Source organism: Crocuta crocuta, unplaced genomic scaffold (genome assembly GCF_008692635.1).
Source record: "Crocuta crocuta isolate KB4526 unplaced genomic scaffold, BGI_CrCroc_1.0 scaffold21, whole genome shotgun sequence".
Lineage (NCBI taxonomy): Eukaryota > Metazoa > Chordata > Mammalia > Carnivora > Hyaenidae > Crocuta > Crocuta crocuta.
In genome coordinates, this window is record NW_027527938.1 from 3,776,964 (window position 1) to 3,797,244 (window position 20,281).

The 20,281-nt window shown below is 39.2% G+C and overlaps 1 protein-coding gene across 2 annotated transcripts in view; it reads left to right on the plus strand.

The window, feature by feature from the left end:
- The window catches only part of SERPINI1 (serpin family I member 1), a 71,387-nt gene extending 56,199 nt beyond the window's left edge, over positions 1-15,188 (plus strand). For both annotated transcript variants that reach the window (XM_077752225.1, XM_077752224.1), the window contains exons 6-9: positions 275-372; positions 12,831-12,917; positions 14,544-14,633; positions 14,869-15,188. In XM_077752225.1, coding sequence (XP_077608351.1) covers positions 275-372; positions 12,831-12,917; positions 14,544-14,633; positions 14,869-14,945 — 352 coding nt within the window. In that variant the 3' untranslated portion in view covers positions 14,946-15,188. The remainder of the gene's footprint in view (positions 1-274; positions 373-12,830; positions 12,918-14,543; positions 14,634-14,868) is intronic.
- The last annotated feature ends 5,093 nt before the right edge of the window (positions 15,189-20,281 follow it).

Sequence of the window (20,281 nt, forward strand, 5' to 3'; positions counted from 1 at the left end):
TTATTCCACCGTATCTATTACAGTTGTGTCCTCACCTAATAGTTTTCCTACTTAATAATTTAATACTATTCTGATATATTATTCTTTTTGCTGTCTCCTCTTGTTATAAGCACAGTCAAATACTACTTGCAGTCAAAAACCAGTTTTAGCATAATCTACTGTTAAAATCAGCATATCTCACATTTTACTCTTGTGCCACGTAACAGGATATTGTAAGTAAATACTTTAAAAATGCTGTAACTAAATGCTTTTCCCCTATGTGTTTGTTCTCCAGGTTCACAGTGGAACAGGAAATTGATTTAAAAGATGTTCTGAAGGCTCTTGGAATAACTGAAGTTTTCATCAAAAATGCAAATTTGACAGCTCTGTCTGGTAGGAAATAAATACCAGTTTTTAAAAATGTCATTATTTCATAAAAGCTTTAAAACGTGATGATGTTTTTGATGATGTTTTACTCTATTTACTATACAGTTCTGAGGTAAAATAAAGTTATCACTTGCCAGATACATGTAACAAATATATTTACCTTCTATGTGCAAAACTATAAATCACAGTCATAACATTGTTTATATTATTCTGGTCCATGTCTTATCTTCAATAGTAGATATTCTCCAGAAGACCTGTCTTATACATCTTTAAATTCCCCATCCTAACTGTCACAATGCCTTGAGGAGTAGATAATCAATAAACGTGTTGATTTAGTATATCAGTGTGTTCAGTTACAGTAAATTATGTAGAAAAGAAAGAAGAAAGGATAAGTGCATGCCTGCTGTAAGAACTAGACACTTTAAAAAAAATATTTTTAACATTTGTTTATTTTTGAGAGACAGAACATGAATGGGGGAGGAACAGAGAGAGAGGAAGACACAGAATCTGAAACAGGCTCCAGGCTCTGAGCTAGCTGTCAGCACAGACCCCAGTGCAGGGCTCAAACCCACGAACCATGAGATCATGACCTGAGTAGAAGTTGGACTCTTAATTGACTGAGCCACCCAGGCGCCCTGACACTTTTTAAAAGAATACCTAGTAAGATGGTAAAGATTATCTTTTTAAAAATTTTTTTTATGTTTTTTATTTATTTCTGAGAGAGAGAGAGAGACTGTGTGAGCAGGGGAGGGTCAGAGAGAGAGGGAGACACAGAATCTGAAGCAGGCTCCAGGCTCTGAGCTAGCTGTCAGCACAGAGCCCGACGCGGGGGCTCGAACCCACAAACTGTGAGATCATGACATGAGCCGAAGTCGGACGCTTAACCGACTGAGCCACCCAGGCACCCCAAAGATTATCTTTTGTCTTCAATAAGAAAACAGTGGTTTTGAAGTAGCTTCAAAGTATACCCTGTATATTGGGTGTTAAGTAATTTATTTTAAATATCCCAGGGTGGGGGGAAAACCCAGTTGAGTTATTTGATTTAGACGCCCTAATTTGTTCAGGGTAAAAATTATTAACATTAAGTACTTAGAATATGTAAAACCCTTTTGGACATATTTTAAGCAGCTAACCCCAAGACATTTATCCTTGTCCTTGAAGTATGGTACCTGTGAGTTTAAGACTTAGCTTCTATAATGTTGTTCTATCATTTCTATGGAATATGGAAACTATCAGAGATAAGACAGATAGATAGAGATAGAGATAGAGATATAATCAAGATTAAAAAAAACTCAGTGTGTAAGTCCTCTTTATATGCAACCAGTTGGACCCAATTCTCCAACCAGAGAGAGCTGAGGGCAATAGAAGTTTCCTTAGTTCATGTGTTCAAGAGAGAGTTTAGTTTTCTTCTCCTGAAGTAGTGGCCTCTACTGATCAAGCTGATCAAGTAAAAGCTTCTAAAACCTGGAGTATGAGGATCTATGGGTTGAATTCAGTCACGTGGTTGCCTCTACCACTGAAATTACATATAAGTGTACACACACACACACACACACGAAAAAAGAGAGTGGGGATAAGTTCACAGATTTCAGGAAATTCTCAAGGAGGTTGTAGTCGAAATGGCCTTGCCCTCCCAGATGTAGAATTGGACAGATTGTTTTCTAAGCAACACTCAGCAATGAGATGATGTTGATGCATCTGATACCACAAGTTCTACCCCTTGATTAGAGAGCTTACATCTCAAAACACTAGTAGAGCATTTCTAGCTGTCTACCATATAAATGGTCCTGTCCACACCAGAGAAATGTGAATTTGCCCGAGTAAAGGTTTTCTTGGCTCACATCCAAGCTCCTAGGGCTCTGAACTCTTCAGTGGGATTGTCAAGGAGGTAGGACTGGTGGAGATTCACAAGCTAATGGGTCCTTTTGTGCCTGAGTCAGAAATATATCTGTAGCTCAAGCATAGTATAATTTAAGCTTCTTATGCTCCCTTCCTTAGGAATTGAGAGAATCTGTATAGCACACTGGCCAAATTCCAACTGAATAATTACATTCCTCTTTCCTACCATGGCTCTGTTTTCTGTTTTATTAGAGATTCCTTACTGTCTCACCCAAACATCGAGGCAATTACTTCACACACATAGAATATCTGCTGCTTTTCAGTCCTGAGGGAGTAGCACTGAAGTGGCAAATCAATTACTGTGGTCAGTGTAGCTTAAAATTTTGACATATCTGGGAGGTTTATGATGTAATATTTAATTGCCTTTTGTATGTACAGAGACAATAGAAAATATATATGTATTATGAATGCAGATGGTTTGGAAATTTGAAATAACACTCAGCTCCTTCAGAGTTCATATAGTCTCTCTGTGAAGTCTCTGTTCATTTGACCACTCCTCAATCAGAATCGAATCCTTCTCAGAGGACTCACAGTGGCATTCCTACTGCCTTGCACATGGGTGACACATAGTTGGCACACAGCAGATGTTCACTAAGGGATAAAACGAGGGAAGGAAGGAGAGAAGAAGTTTCTTCAGGGCCACCTTACCTATGACATTTCTTGGAACATTTAACTCCTTAAAACATCAGTAAGAAATCCAGGATTGGCCACCCTCAAACCTACCCAACTCGAGTCTTCAGGATAATGTGATGAAAGGTCTAAAGTCAAGTTCTTAGGCTTTCAGTGGGAACTCTTTCATTCTTAACTCCTTAGTTTTGCCAGAGCCTTGGTAGCCTCAGCATGTCAGCCCACCCCAACCAATACATCCTTTCTTTTTCTCTCCCTCTCCCTCAATCTCTTTGTCACACACACACTTCTACACATTAATGAATCATTCATTCAGAAACTATCTAGTTACACAGCTATAAAACTTGTCCCTCTGCTTTCACTAAATTTGACAGGATTTATGCCCTTCATTGTTCATTTGGGCACCATATTCTTTGCCCTACAGGGCTGGTATCCTTTTCATGTGTCCAGTTTTTTGCCTCTCCAAATGACATGAAAACCTGGATGATTAAAGTGTCTATGACAGGTCACCTAGGTGGCTCAGTTCGTTGAGCATCTGACTCTTGGTTTCGGCTCAGGTCATGATCTCGTGATTGGTGAAATGGAGCCCCATGACAGGCTCCCTGCTGGGCATGGGGCCTGCTTGAGATTTTCTTTCTGTCCCTCCCCAACTCTCACACATGCATGCATGCACATGCTCAACTCTCTTTCTCTCTCCCCCCCAAAAAAAGAAATTCAAGTGTCTATGACACTTAGTAACCCTTGCAAGTACCCATGAAAATTATTAGCATGTATTTGATTATTACTTTCCACCTTAATGAATTTCATGGTGAGAATTTCCTGGCATTTAAGATATGCAACATTAATTAATTCAATGCCATGTCTATTCATTTCATTTAATAACACTTTGTGAGGCAGATGGTGTGAGTACAGTACTATGTCATAAAAATGAAGCAATGATTAAGGTAGTATACCTACTCTGAAAAAGGATACAGACTTGTGGGGAGAAAGACATAAAGAGTGGATTTAATAAAAGGACAAGTGGTAGAAATGCTTTAGTGGAGCAGTGGTTCTCAACCAGGACAATTTTGTCCTCCAGCGAACATTTGGCAATAACTGGAGACATTTTGGGTTGTCACACCTGGGGAGTGCTATTGACATCTATCCAATAGATGGCCAGGGATGCTTCTACATCCTAGTGATCTACACTGCTTAGGACAGACCCCACAACAAAGAATAATCCAGTCCCAAATGTCAAGAAACCCCATACTAGTAAAAGCACTGTGGAAGCAGAGAGGGAAAAGAAAGTCAGGGGGGGCAGAATAGGAACATATGGGTTCAAAAGATGGAGGACGATGGGGCGCCTGGGTGACTCAGATGGTTGAGTAACCATCTCTTGATTTTGGCTCAGGTCAAGGTTCCAGGGTCGTGGGATCGAGCCCTCCATCAGGCTCCAAGCTAAGAGTGAAGCCTGCTTAAGATTCTCTCTCTCCCCCTCTGCCCCTTTCTTCTGCTCTCACTCTTGTGTGCGTGTGCTCTAACACAATAATTTTTTTTAAAAAGATGGAGGAGGAGAATATAGGTATGCAGGTCAGCTTTTAAATGCGTTGAATATTTTTGAATAATGTCTTAGAAGACGATAGCAATGGTTACCTCTAGAATACAGGACAGAGGCTCTTAGATGAGAGAGGTGATGTTTCTTATACCACTGTGTACTGTTTGGGATTTTGCCTTGTGTGTGTACTACTTCTTCAGTTAAAACACTATATTGGAAACTGGGGAAAACTTTTTAAAATAGCATTATTTTGTAGAATTCATAAATTCAAAAGCACCCAGAAAACAATTCAGTATTATCATGATACTACTAATTCTTAAATTTTACAATGAAACTTTATCTTTCTTTAAAAATAGCAAATATGATTTAGCAGGGGAACAAACAACAACAACAACAGTGCCTGCTCCACACTCTCTTGCTTCTGGAAAAGCTCAGTGACTTGAGAGTCCTTTGCTAAGACCTCTTGAATCCACTCTTTCATTTTCTATTCCATGGCATCCACCTTTATTTCAGACTCTCATTACCACTGCCCCAGACTATTCCAATAGCCTCCTAAACGGTTTGCAATCTCTCTTCTGTCTAATCTGTCTTATCTACCACTGCCAAGATTAATCACCTTAAAGCCCGCTCTCAGATCCTCGCAGCTCCTGTTCAGAGCCTTCCTTGTTCAGTCTGCAGTGCACTGTCCGCTGCTTGGCAGGGCATTCAGACCTCAGCCCCCTCCAGCCTTGACTTCGGCAGAGTCCTTACATACAGCCTCCGCCAGCTGAACCGCACACTTGCTCTGCACCTCACATCTCCCGAGGGCCCCATCGTCATGACATCTCTCCCACCCGAAATATCTCTTGAACGGATCTTCAGCTTAGCTATACCCAACTTTATCAAGCCACATGATTACACCAACCCGAAGTAATTACTCCTTCGCAAATTCTACAGTATTCTGTACTTTTCCTTCTGCTGCATATCACAACCCGATCTCAGATTATCATTGTTTGTGCATCGGATATCCTCTGCTAGAATTTAAACCTCTCCAAGATTGATCCTTATGTGTGTTTAGGAAGCACGCAGGTCAATGCTTTCTGCCTCGTACTCACTGAATGAAGAAATGAATAAGAAGAGATGCTCTGTATTTATTGTGCTTATTTTTTTAATCTCAATTTGATGTCCATTGCTTTTGACGCTAAACTCCATTAACATAAAACATCGTAAAGACTCATACAATAAACATGGAATCTAGAGGGTGCTGAGAATCATTTTCTTCTCAGGCTCGATTTAAAATTCTCATTTAGTGGCAGTGAGGATGCTGTTATAGAGTAGGGCTATTTTTGTAATGGAAATGAATGACTGTCAGCATTTGGATTAATAGATAATCCTCTTGGAAGGTGGAAGGGGAAGGAGAAAGAGTACTAAATCCTTCAGCACAAAGTACGAGCTTTAATAAAGGAGCCAATAAAATAAAGGAATTAAGAAGACACAGCAAAAGCCACATTCCGGTCAGACTCAAGTGCTGAGATTTATGCTGGACTGACTCTCACATCCTGCCCTTGTTTGTTCTTCTTCTCCCCGCACCTGTAGGCCAGAGGGCTGCGACGCTCTCTCCCTGTGCCCTGCCTCCACTGTGCCTCCTCCTTTTTTGCCTGGCCTGTTGGAACAGCTAGCGAACTTGAACTTCCTGCCCCTAGCTGTTTGCTCATCTGATTCATGCTTTACGGCCCCTGCCGCAGGTTATCTTCTAAAATCAAAGCAGTAGTGCCCTGTTACTTCTGGACGAAGCCCAGGCTCTCCACCCTTGTGGAGAGCTCTTAAAATTGGGGGCACCCCCCCACCACCACACCCCACCTCCTTATTGCCCAGGATCCAGTTGGACCTTCAAGTCTTTGCCGCAGCTTGTCTCATTTGCGGTATAACCCTCTGCTAGGAACGTCCTTGCCCTATTCTCTGGCTTTTTCTTTTCTCCTTATCCTTCAAGAAACAGCCCAAATGGCACCACCTTCAAGAAGCTTTCCCTGACGTCTCTCCCATTCCCTCACCTGGGACTGTCATAGTGCAAAGTGCTATCACAGGTTCCACCTTTTCCTTACATAGTCTGTTCACATACCTGTCTCTGACCTCGGAGCTCCTCAGAAGCAAGGACTGTGTCATAGACGACTTTTGTCCTCAGAGCCCAGCACGGCGTGGAGAGCAGGACAGGCGCTGGGTGTGTGTGTGCGGTGGGAAGTGGTGCTGGGTCCGCCTCGCTCCAAAGGTAGAGGCTTCTCTCAAATCCCCAGCCATCCGCACTCTATGCTCCAGCTGCTTAGGCCTTCTTTCCGGTCCTTGAACACACCTGACTCCTATCTGCCTGTACACGAGCTTTTCCCTCTGCCGGAAACTACCTTCAGGTGTTCCTGTGGGCAGCTCCTTTGCATTCTTTAGGTCTCCATCGAATCCGCCTTCGCCTTCGCAGATGGCCTTTCCCAACACCTTGAGTCAAGTGGTGCCCCTTCCCTGCCCTTGCCACCAGCCAACACACCACCTCGTCTTGTTTCTTAGTAACACCACGCCCTGAAATGGTGGCCATTTATTGATTTCCTTTTTTATTGTTGTTATTCAATGTCTGCTTTCCTCCCGTTAGGAAGGAACTTTTTAGTTCACCATAGTATATCCAGCATATCAACAATGGCACATGGGAGGTGCTTAGTACCCGAACGCACGGATGAACGGATGAATATTTGCTGGTCTATAACAGAATTTCTCCAGAAAAACAAAGAAACAAACACTCTCCCTACCATGGAGGCACTCAGATTCTACAAACCTTTCCAAAGTTCATAGGTGGGGCTGAAGCTAAAAATATTTTAGCGACTCAAGTACAGAGATGCTTTTGATATTCTCGGGTTCTGTTATGGAACGCTCCTCATTTTGTTATTTTAAGCATGTCCTTGGTGACGCAGAAAGCTATTTAAATTGGCTGCGTTTAGGAACAGTGCCACAAGGGAACTAGTGGCATCCACTCGCATGATGGCCATCCTGCCAGCATTATGTTAATCACAGATACTTAGAGCCTTTGGTTCCCTGCACAATATCTCCTACGAACAGAGTACTTGATAAATATTTGCTCAGTGACTGAATGAATGCCTTAGTATTTTGCCCTGCTTTCTGCAGAAGAGCTTGAATTATTGCCCAGCTCTTCTCTGGGAAACCTAGGGCTTGCTGGCCCCTTTCCCATCTTCTCCTTTGTGAAAAGCCGGGCTCCACGCTGCCCAGTGGAAAGCAGGACTAGTTATTTGGCAGCAATGTCTGCTGCGGCCAGAAGGGGAGGACTGCTTGGGGCCAGTGTGTGGAATGCTTTTTTGTGTGTAGCTTTGTTTGCCTTTGATTTATTTATTTTCCTTTTCTGGAGAACAGTGAACTTTTCTCTAGTCAGTAAGACATGCTCATCAGTGTAACTCTCCTTAATCCACCTCACATTCTGATTCACCAAGTATCGGAGTGCCTACTTGGTGCCTGGCAGTGTGCAAAGCATTGCAGGTAGCAGATAAATTGGACAGCAAGGTCCAGACCCTTAAGAAGTAGGTGTATGGCCTCCCCAGAAAGACAGCCTGGATTGACACATAATTATATGAGGATGAGCAATATTGGAGGCAAGCATGGGAAGCTATGAACTCGCCTCATAGGTGCCTGCATGACCAGATTGGGTGGGAGCAGTCCCATTCTTGTTGAAATCACTTTTGACTTATATTTTAAGGTGACTGCTTGAAGTTTGTCCTGAGAGGAGAAAATTTCCTTTTCTTTTTAACCCCCTATTTGTGCTGTGATTTGTCTGCTACATTTTTTCCTCCTGGTACATCTAATGGGGCAGTGTGTTTCTAAAAGTTAAGTGTCCAGAGGTCTCACGTACGTCTGCAGACACTTGCTGTCCATTGTGTAGTGGCTGATTGCCCCTGGGAGTTGGAACATTGGATTCAATCTTTATTTTGCTGTCTTTGAAATATACATGAAACCACTGGTCTGTTGGATCCCGTTCCTCAGTTCCTTCTACTTGACTGGATTTTTAAGTTTTTAGTCTGCGTGTGGTCCTTGCATTCTCTCCCTCTCTAGTGCTGTTGTCCATCAATTTTCCTAGAGTATCCACTTTGGATGAATGTCGTATGTCTTATTTATTACAAGAATAAACATTATAGCCATACTTGTGAACAGAATTGTGGTCATGGCGCCCATAGAGTGACATATCCAAAGTCTTACTATCGTAGGGAATAGCTAGTCCCTTTCATTCAACCATTCGGTAATTCAACAGGAATTACTAAATTCCTGTTTGTGCTAGGTTAAGTAGCACACAAAACGCCAGAAGCCAGGAACACAACGGGCAATGACACAATCCTTGCCTTAAGGGATCTGACAGTTCAGGAAGAGAGAAATATTGCAAATATAAAGGCTTCAGTAGAATAAGACCCTGGGTTCAGTGGGAAAGAGTGGTTAGTTCTACCTTAGTGGAGAACAGCAGTCAGAGGAGAGCAGAAAAGCCTGATGAGGCTCAAAGCTGAGCCTTAGAAGTAGATTAGGTATCTGACTGTACAGAGGTAAGGGAATTTCTGGGGAAACAAAGACACAGAAGTGATCAAATGTGGTATGTTTAGATTATTGCAATGCAAATAATCTGGAGCATGGTGAGAAGCATGCTAAATGAATGGCGCAGAGGCAATCTCATGGGGACCCCCATGTTGCACTCTGAGGTTCGCGGATACACAATATACCAAAGGCAAGGTGGGAGGCAGAGCCAGCAGGAATGCGGAGAAAGGGTTTTCAGTTGGTAGCAGTGGCACAAACTGGTTTGTGTTTGATAAGATCATCCCAGAGGAAGCCTTACTGCGAAATGGGGTCAGTTAGAGCCGAGTCATTACACACTGGGACAGCCCTTGAAAACTGATTTGAAAAAAGTATTTGCACATGTTGCTGTGTTTAATTTTCTGATTTTTAAAAGAACTTTTACCTCTATGTTAACAGGTGAGTTTGCCTATTAATTTTCTTTTCTTAGACTGCCCTGGTTCAATTTTAATATCAAGGTAAAACTATCCATAGATGACTTAGATTGCTTTTATTCTCTTTCTCGAGTTTAAAATGGTCTTATAACAGAGAATCCTATCTGGGCTTGGAGGATTGGTTAAATTACCTAGAAAACCACCCAGGCTTGGAGTCTTTAATTTTGAGGAGGGGGAAAGTTTTTGTCTGCTTATTCAACTACTTTAATGGTTACTGGATTATTCAGATATTCATTTTTTTCCTTCGTTCAATTTTATAATTTATATACTATAAAATTGTCCAGTTGATGACAAGTCTTTTTATTTTCAAAATTATCTGCATAAAGAAGCACAAGAATCTTTTAGGGGAGTTAGAAATATTCTGCATCATATTTGTGGAGATGGGCTCACTGATATGTCAAAACTCACCAAACTGGGGTGGTGTTTTGTAAAAATATATTTTCGTTTTCCTGTATTTTAATTATTGTATTGTTAATATGTACAGTTCATAGTAAATAAATCATTATACCTCATAAAGCTGATTCACATTTATCTGCAGAAAATTATACAAGGTATTTTTTGTGATTTTTAAAAATTCTCTATCTTTAGACATCTTTTTTTGTCTTAATACTGTTTATTTGGATAATTTCTCTTCCTCATGAATCTTGTTAAAGGTTTGTCTATGTCATTATCTTTTAAATAACTCGCTCTGTAGGAAGAGCCCTCAGCATCCGCTTTCTTGATCTTTCTGCCATGGTGCCTTGCAGTATCCCTCCTCTCCATTCTGTGTGGATGAATGAGGGCATGTAAGAGGTTCGATGGCTGGAGGAGAAAACTCTTGTGGCAGAAGCCAAAGTGAAAGGGATGAAATTCCTTCTTTCAAAGTGTCTAGCGCAGTCAACAGCTCAGACTCAGGAGCTAGGAGGCATTTTCCTCTGTGCAAATTGATGTGGCTACAGTATCATTCGGTGTCTTTGAACCGCCCGCCCCGCAGAATATTTAAAGAGGGCTTAGCTGGCAATGTGGACACTCATTAGGAACTGTGTTCTGTCACTTTTATATCCAGGGCCATGATACTGGCTCTAAATGCATGACCTTACCTTATCTGGCAGACCGAAGAAAATGGGTAGCGGAATCTGAACATAATATAGCATCAGTTAACTAGTAAATAGTTAATATATTTTACTCTCTTGGAATTCATGTATTTTTTGCCAGCTAAATATATCTGACTAGTTGCTTAATGCAGTTTTATATTGTTCTTTTTATTTGCTGGGGAAAAAATGAGTCTTTTGGATTTGAGGGAGCTAATTATACCTAAGTGTTTCATGTAAAAGCTCTATTGCTTTTTATTTTTCTTCTAGTTATCAAATGCATTCTAGAAGATTATATCATAATATGTGAGGCTATTTTCATAATCCAGTGTTTATATCTTAATACTAAATATGAGCTATGGAAGTAATATCCCTGTTAAAAATATATTCAGAGTTGCCACTCAGTTGTCTCGGAGCTTATTCAAAATAAGCAGGTGCTGTGTGAAAGATGTACCAAAAGTGTTGTTGAACATTATTCCCTATCGGTATAATTATGGGTTTTTGAAAACTTGATAGGAAAATGTATGCTGTAGGTAGGACTTGGTCACCTACAAAGTCTTACTAACTAGCAGCCTAATGGGAAATCCACTGTGCTTTCACTGCATCAGCAACAAGATTATCTTAAATTTGAATTAGACCTCCTGGAATGTAAACAGGGGGTGAGGGAAGTGGCAGAAACTTGAGCAATCTTCTATCTGGCTTCCTTGTGCTATTTTTCTTTTTATGTATTTGAGCTATCTTTCGTTCATTTTGTTTTAATTCTGGGGACAACTGTTGGACACCCAAGACCGAAAGCTGGCACCGCCATAACAAACTCCCACAGGCTGAGTGGGTTCAACCAGACATTTGTTTTTTTCACAGTTCTGGAGGCTGGACATCTGAGATCAAGATGTCTTCAGGGTTGGTTTCTGCTCAGGCCTCTCTCCTTGGCTAATAGGTGGCTGTCATCTTCTCATATTGTATTAATGTTCTCCAGATAAAGAGGAACAACAGGATGTGTGTGTGCGTGTGTGTGCGTGCGTGTGCGTGCGTGTGTGTGTGTGTGTGTGTGTGTGTGTGTGGTGTGGTGTGTTTGGAGAGAGAGAGCTATCTGTATCTATACAGAGGAGTCAGACAGCCAAATAGACAGAGACTGAGAGACTTACCAAGGAATTAGCTTGCACACTTGTGGTGACTTTGGAAATTTAAAATCTTCAGGGTGAGCTGGCAGGCTTGAGAGTCAGGGAAAAGTCCAAAGACAGTCAGTCTTTGCCCTTTTAAAGCCTTCAGCTGATTGGATGAGGCCACCAACATCACAAGGGCAATCTGCTTTACCCCGAAGTTCACCAATCCAAATGTTAATCTCATACACACACACGCACACGCACACACACACACACAAATCTGTGCAGAAACATCCAGAATAATATTTGACCAACTATATTAGCACAGATATCTTGGCCCAGCCAAGTTGACACATAAAATTAGCCATCGTGCATGGTCTTCCCTCGCTATCTATCTGTGTCCAAATTTCCTCTTCTTACAAGGACATAAGTCATATTGGATTAGGGCCCACCTTAATGAACTCATTTTAATTTAAGACTCAGTCTCTAAATACAGTCATAGTCACAAGTCTTAGGGACTAGAACTTCAACACATGAATTTTGAGAGAATACAATTGAGACCATAACAGCCATTAATTTAAAAGTAAGCATAAGTAGAAAGACAGTCCCCCTAATGCTTAAAATGTGTTATTTCCTTGGACTTTAGGATAAAGCATTGTTTGTGAATCCTCAGATGAACCAGTTAACTGAAATGGGAAGTGACTTTTTTTTACATATTCACATTTCTACAATCTAGAATTCAATTTTGTTTTTCTTTGCCAAGGATATTTCTATTATCACTGTAATTAGAGGTTAGATTTTTAAGCACTTCTTACTCTGGCTATATCTGGTTTTCTACCTGTTTTCATTTTGTGCTTTAAAATTTGAGATTAGAGTGTAATGTGTGCGATGTTTTTATCTTGAGTTATGAACTCATTTGAAGTTGCTATTAAAAACAGAGCCACATCCCTGCTTCCTCTGGCAATATAAGACATAAACAATGGGAAAGCTACCAATACAAATGAAGGGAAACATGAACAAGAGAATATCAGATAAGGACAAATATGAAAAGGCTTCTCTGAAATCATAATATAAACTTACAACACGATCTCTTGTGTTTACATTAACCAGTATCTTAAGTCACTTATATTTCCCAAATCTGTTTAAATAAAGGGTAAGATGCTTCTCTCTTTCTGATACTGAAAAAATGCTTCTCTTCCCCTTTTTTGTTTTGCAGATAACAAAGAGATTTTTCTTTCAAAAGCAATTCACAAGTCCTTCATAGAGGTTAACGAAGAAGGCTCAGAAGCTGCTGCTGCCTCAGGTGCCGAGACAGAGTTTTCTAAAATCTTCTCGTCTCTTTTAGATGTGTTTTTAAAAATCATCTTGGGTAGGGGGTGGGGGCCATTTTTAGAACGAAGCTAAAAAAATCTGACTCTGGGGCGCCTGGGTGGCTTGATCTGTGTAGCCTCTGACTTGGGCTCAGGCCATGATCTCACAGTTCATGGGTTCAAGCCCCACATGAGGCTCTGTGCTGACAGCCAGCTCAGAGCCTGGAGCCTGCTTCAGATTCTGTGTCTCCCTCTCTCTCTCTGCCCTTCCCCCACTCACACTCTGTCTCCCACCAATAAATAAAATTTAAAAAAAAAAAAAAACTGACTCTGCTGTAACTCAGAAGTCAAGCTAATGCTGAACCAGCTAGAATTTTCTAAATAGAATATGAAGAACGCACTTCCTCCAGTGCCCTGATACTGAGTAACTCTCACCTCTAATGAGAGGCAGGAAGACACTGGCAGCTCAGTAGAAGACATTTCCCTGCTGTGCTGCCTCTTTCAATATTTTAAATATTTTCTTGCCGCCCATTTAAACACTTCTCTTCCTACCTAATTACTTGTGGAAACTAATTCTTCATTTTGTCAAGTCTTGATTTTTTAAAAACACATCCATAAACAAGATATAATAAATCACTTTAAATAATTTTCACTAGATAATGTTAATAAAATACTCCTATGTGAAAATCTGAAAATTTAGACCTAAGTCATGTGTTCACAGCGAAATGTTAAATGTCCTTGATTGTTTTGAATGTTCTCATTTCCCTAGTTAGATGAGAATGATTTCTCCATTGACATTTTTTCCATTTGTTTTGTTTTTTGGGGGGATTTGTTTCAATCTCATGTTCAACAGCTATGTTCAAATTTTAGTAGGATTTTTCCTTCTCTTGGCAAAGTGTAATATATCATTTTTTAACTTCTCCATAAATTTGTCCACTAAAAGGATGTCACCCGTTAAGATTGTCTTCAGGAGGAAATAGAAACACAGTAGTCTTAGGCATCAAGGAAGCTTAAAATCTTACATAATTTCATTTTGACCTTTTCCTGACAACCAATCACCCTGAAGCAAGTATAACGTGATTATCCCATAATAAGGATCTCAAGGGAATTCGGTTTCCCAGCTGTAGGAAACACCATGCTTTGCTTACTGCTGCATATTCCCTTTAATCACTGCCATTCTAGCCACTTACTAAAAGCCTGGTGACTTGCTACATAAAAATCCCCATTTTAGACAAAAGAAATAATGATTTGAGGATATAAAGAAACTTGATTCTTTGGTTGGGGTGTTTGTTAATTCTCCCCCTTTCCTTAATTCAAAGGTCATTTTAGTAAAGCTGGATGCATTTATCTGAAACAGAGAATGAAAATTCTGTAAAAGGCAGAATAAATTTTTCTGGTATTTTGGTGGAGTGGAGATAGGAAACTATGTGTGTGTGGTGTGTATTTAAAGATCAAGTAGAAATGTGAGCACCTTTACAATTTTTCCTCTCTTTAAGCCTTTAAAAACCTTGTTTTCCTGTACATTGTTGCCTTTGCATTAAATATAGATGGTTTGGAGAAATTACTCATTAGTTTCTGCACATCCACGGGCATGTAATTACTTTCTCTCTGCACTGTAGGAATGATTGCAATTAGTAGGATGGCTGTGCTGTATCCTCAAGTTATTGTCGACCATCCATTTTTCTTTCTTATCAGGAACAGGAGAACAGGTAAGTCTGTTATGAACACAGAATTGTATCTATAGGCTAAAAAAGAGCTAATTTTTAAAAATCGAGACCATTTTTGCCACATTGTTTATCAGATAATTTCTCATGGTCAAATGTTTTTAAAAGAGAATTCTTTATATTTTTATTTTTAGAACACTGTTAATTATAAGCCAGAAGGAAAATAAATACCCCATTTTTTTGTTCACATCCTGTTCCGTTCACTTCCAACCCAATGCAGGTACAGTCCTATTCATGGGCCGAGTCATGCATCCCGAAACAATGAACAGCAATGGACATGATTTTGAGGAACTTTAAATCATTTCAGATGTAAAATAGTGACTAAACACGTTATGTTTGCAACTGGTACAGTTAAGATTCGTGTCTTACAGTATATCTTATGATAATATTTAAAAATAGCTCCAGATAAGAAACAATGTACGTAAATTATAAGCCAACTCGTCAAGCAATGTTATCAGTCTCATTGAGGTAATGGTCCTGTGGTGTCACTGTGTTTGTTGTGATGCTCTTTAAAATAAAAGTACATATTGATCATGTGAACAGCTCCATTTTCCTTTTATAAATTGTAGTATAAGGATACTTACTTCTAGGTGAAACTTGGAAACTGATTTTTTGGACATAGAGAATCTTTCATTATCATGCAAAAGCAAAGCGCCAAAGTAAATGAGCTCTTTTACACTTACCATAATAAGCAATAACAAGTCAGATGAAGACAGGTTCTCCACAAAACTTCTAAGTGTTATTTCTCTGACGATGGTATATAGCGTAGTATAAAAGAATATAAACTGAACATCTTCTGTAGGCTCTATGACAAAACTTAGTAGAAAAAAATAGGACTATGCAAACCCCCAGATTACAGCTATGGCATATTTACTATGTCTTTAAAAACCCACTGGGCTTCACAGGCCTGATATAGATTCGAAACCTGGTATATCACCATGTTTTGCTGCTGCAAGTAAAATCCAAATTACAACCAAGTTCCCAGAAGTCCCAAAATAAGCCATATGAGCAAATTAATAACAAAAATATGCCCTTTGATAGGTCATCGGAAAATTAACTCGAAAAACCATGCTAGTACAGATACTGGAAACTGGTAGGTCAAGGGCTGAATGGTGCCCACAGAGATGTTCTTGTTTATTCTATATGGAAGGTTTTTATGTTTTGAACTTGAATGTCTATAATTGGGGTATCACATTCCGGGTTTCTCCCATGGGTCACCCGATGGCTGTTGGACGCACTGGTATTTGGGACCTCAGGAGAGTCATAGTAAGTACTTGGCAGAATCCGTTGGTCTAATTTTCTAGTACAAGAAGATTCCAGGAGGGGCTAGGCCCACTTCTTATGTCTCCAGTAAATTACTTAGTTATCCTTTGGCTGAAAGTATTCCTTGGGGGTGGGACATGGTGGGGGGAAGGAGCTGGGGGAAAAGATTTCATCACATTCCATGAATGGAACCAGGTCCATTTAACACCAGATTTTTGATTCTATGATTAATGGTTGCAGAAAAAGTTTTAAACAGTTTCAGAACTTCACAGAAGCAATCTGCATGTGACTTTCTTGTGTGTTAGGTACTTTGCTATCATTTGGAGCCGTCAGCAAGAATTGATATCCTTAACTTTAATTCTGTTCGAGGGGTAATGGTTTGGGGAAACCGGGCTTGACCCTAGAACTACTGAGTTCTAAACTCTGGGGAAAAACTTGAAAATTTGTTTTTAACAAGCTCCCCATGGTGATTTTGTTACACACCAAATCTTAAATATTGCCTGCCCTCCAAAAAAGGATACACATGGAATACTTCTATAGTAGTTGTTTAGATATAGTATATTTATAGAACATTCGCTCAATCAATTAATTAAGTATCCTAAAGTATCAGTGCTTTTCAAACCTTATGTGTAAAGGGGTAACCTGCAGTTCTTACAAAAAATGCAGATTCTCCTTTAGAAGGTCTGGGGTGTGACCTGACATTATGCATTTCTAACAAGCTCCCACGGGATGTAATTGCTATCGGTACATGGACCCAGGTTGGTGTCAAAACTCCACTTAACATAAGGTTTGCATGTTTGGTACTTTTACATGTGGGAACAGAATGGAAAAATGCAGACCTCCTCTGCATATTAGAACAGTTGAAATATATCCTTTAACAATATGGAGACATTCATAGGCAGTGCCCACAAAAAAAATTTATGAATACCCAAGAACACAATACTTAACCCTGAATCTTTTATAGCTTATGTTTTCAGAAAGACTTATAGTTTATTCATAAGGCTGAGGTTATATTGTAAAACAGTGCTCTTGTTTTCGTTTATAATGTACACAGATCGGGCTAACTGGTGTTGATTCAGTATTGATATTCTGACTTTGTAATATTCTTCATTACCATATCACTACTTGTTAAGCACTACATATATTGCTATATCTGTAAGTCCATCAGTCAACTAACTAAATGAGTTATCTATAAGGAAGAGTAAATATCATTAGACAAGCATGAGCATGTTATAAAGTCCCAAATGCAATTTTTATTAGCTGATGTAAGATTAAACTCTACCATTCAGAATGTTTACCTTAAAATATTTCAATACAATTTAGATGTCCCTTAAATGAAAATGGATTCTGCTTTGATTTTAGCATGTCTGTGGAGTGCTTAAAAATACAGTACTTGATAATACCAAGTTTTCCTATTGTTTGACATTGTTTATAATTTCTTCAAGATCTTCCTTTCTATTGGAAAGGTAACATCTTATAATTCACTTCCATTTCCTTTAAAATGTATAATTTATCTCTCTCTTCCTCTCCCTCTTTCTCTCTCTCACACACACAAACACACACAGACACATTGTGCACAGCTTATAGAAACTTCTTTCTCTTTGAATATATGTTTTGGGAAGAAATCAACAACAACTATACAACAGTTATATATCTTTTCCTTTTATTTTAAATTTTTCCAGCTTTGTTGAAGTATAATTGACAAATAAAATTGCTTATATTTAAAGTATACAATGAAATTTCATATACGTAGACATTGTGAAATGATTACCAAAATTAAATTGATTAACACATCCATTATCTCACATGGCTACCTTTGTGTGTGTGTGTGGTGAGGTCTACTCTCTTAGCAAATCCCAAACATACAATATAGTATGCTTTTTTATTTTTAAAGTTTGCTTATTTATTTTGAGAGAGAGAGAGAGCACACACAACTGGGGGAAGGGCAGAGAGAGAGAGGGAGGCTGAGAGAGAATCCCAAGCAGGCTCCACACTGTCAGTGCAGAGCCTGATGCAGGGCTCGATCTCATGAACCGTAAGGTCATGACCTGAGCTAAAATCAAAGAGTCGGATGCCTAACCAGCTGAGCCACCCGGGTGCCCCCAGTATAATATTGTGAACTAGAGTCACCATGCTGTAGCTCAGAATCCCAGAATTTGTTCATCTTACACCTTGTGCTTCTTTCACCAATGTCTCTCCATTTCTCGTCTGCCCCCACCCCGCCCCAGCCCCTGGCCACCACCAATCTACTCTATTTCTATGAGTTCCACTTTTTTTTTTTTTTTTAAGATTCCACATTATGAATTCCACAAAGATCATACAATCTTTGTCTTTCTTTGTTTGGCTTCTTTCACTTAGCATAATATCCTGCAGATTCATCCATGTTGTTGCAAATAGCAGGATTTCCTTCTTTTTCATGGCTGAACAATATTCTTGTGTGTGTGTGTGTGTGTACACATTTATATACACATTTGTATATATACATATATTTGTATGTATATACATAATACAAAGGTAAATATATATTACATTTTCTTTATTCATACATCAGTGGACATATATGTTGTTTCCATAATTTGGCTATTATGAATAATACTGCAATAAATATGGGAGTACAGGTATCTCTTCAATATATTGATTCTGTTTCCTTTGGATATGTATTTTAGCTATTAACTTTTTATCATATATGGGATTTGCCTACATTTTCTACCATTCTGAAGGCTGTCTTTTCATTTTGCTGATGATTTCTTCTGCTGTGGCTAAAGCTTTTTAAATTGATGAAGTCCCACATGTCGTTTTTGCTTTTGCTGCCTGTGTTTTTGGTGTCACAGCCAAAATATTACTGCCAAGACCAATGTCAAGGATCTCTTTCCCTGTGCTTTCCTCTAAGAGTGCACACATGGAGAATATGATGCGTACCCCAGCCGCTTTGTTTCGTGTCTGCCAATGAAGTTATTCTTGAGGGAATGTTGAAGCCTCTATATGCACATAAAAATAGCTCATGGAAAAAAATCTGTGTCCTATGAAGACAAGGAGATAAATTTCCACAGAAGAATCAGTTTATTTGTTTTTTGTTATTTCGGTTTAAAGTAGAGAAGGATAGTTTACCACTAATAAGCTAAGAGCCTATAATAGCACATCATGTTTGTATTGGCTTCTGGTTTGGGTGAGACAAAGATCCAATATTCATGAAAAGGATGTTTAATTAATGAAAATCAAACCGGTACGAATAAAACAGGTACTGTCCTTTGTCCAAATACACTTTTTATTATACATTAAGTATAGATGAACTTTTCCTCTATTTGAAAATTGCAGAGGTTTTTTTTCCTTTGGGGAGAAATAAAGTGGTTATGTGTGACATATGGCATGTTCCAGAAAATGTTTCTTCAGCAGTCATCACAGCTTCTAGCTGATATAGCAGGTTTTTTCTCTTCCTCAAATAGGAGACAATGTTTCATCTCTCCTTTTTCGAAAGTTTTGTGATAATTCATGGATACATAAATCTGACATTTGTTCACACAATTGCTCTATGCTCTGTCTGTTATTCAAAGAAAATTGCTGATGGAGAGATTATCTTTTTCTATATGATTGAGTGACCCCCTCTTCTGGTATTTTTTGCTTAAATATTTATAACCAGATAGCTGTGGGGAAAAAACACAGGCTGTGATATGGGAGAGAACCAAGTTTAAACACCAGATCTGCTACTTACTAGATGCTTGTCCTTGGAACGAGTTGCATAATCTATATATTCAAATGATAACATACACTTCATAGGATTATATTAAAGATTACGTGATATGATGTGCATGAATAATATAATAAGTATTTGACACATATTAGTCACTCATCCAAGGCTAGCTATTAGCATTAATATTATCATATGCAGATCTTCTAAGGCACATCATTTCTCACATTTGAACATTTATGAAAATAGAGTGAGAAATAGGGTCTCCCAATTGCCAGTAAAGGTGGCAGCCGTGACGTAGATGGCACTGCTTGTGTGTGCAGTCATCTTCTTGCATGACAACTGTCTGTCATCCCTTGACTTCTCAGTCAACAAACTATTTGAGAATAAATCATAATGACTATTTGAGGAAGCACTGCAAACCCTGGTTATTATCTAAAAACCTTTCATTGATTCTTTTTCTGTAAGATGAGGTACCAGTTTCAAAATTTGTAGACTAGTTGTCAGTAGCTTAGAAGAAAGTTCTAGACACAAAAGTTGCAGTCTGGGCATGACTGTGTCACCAGTGATCTCAGGGGCATGGAGGACAACAGTGCGGGCAAACACGGACATCAAGTGCTGCACAGAAAGTGACTTGGATCTGGACTCTGTTTTAGAAACACTGTATTTTGTGTATTTTCATTAA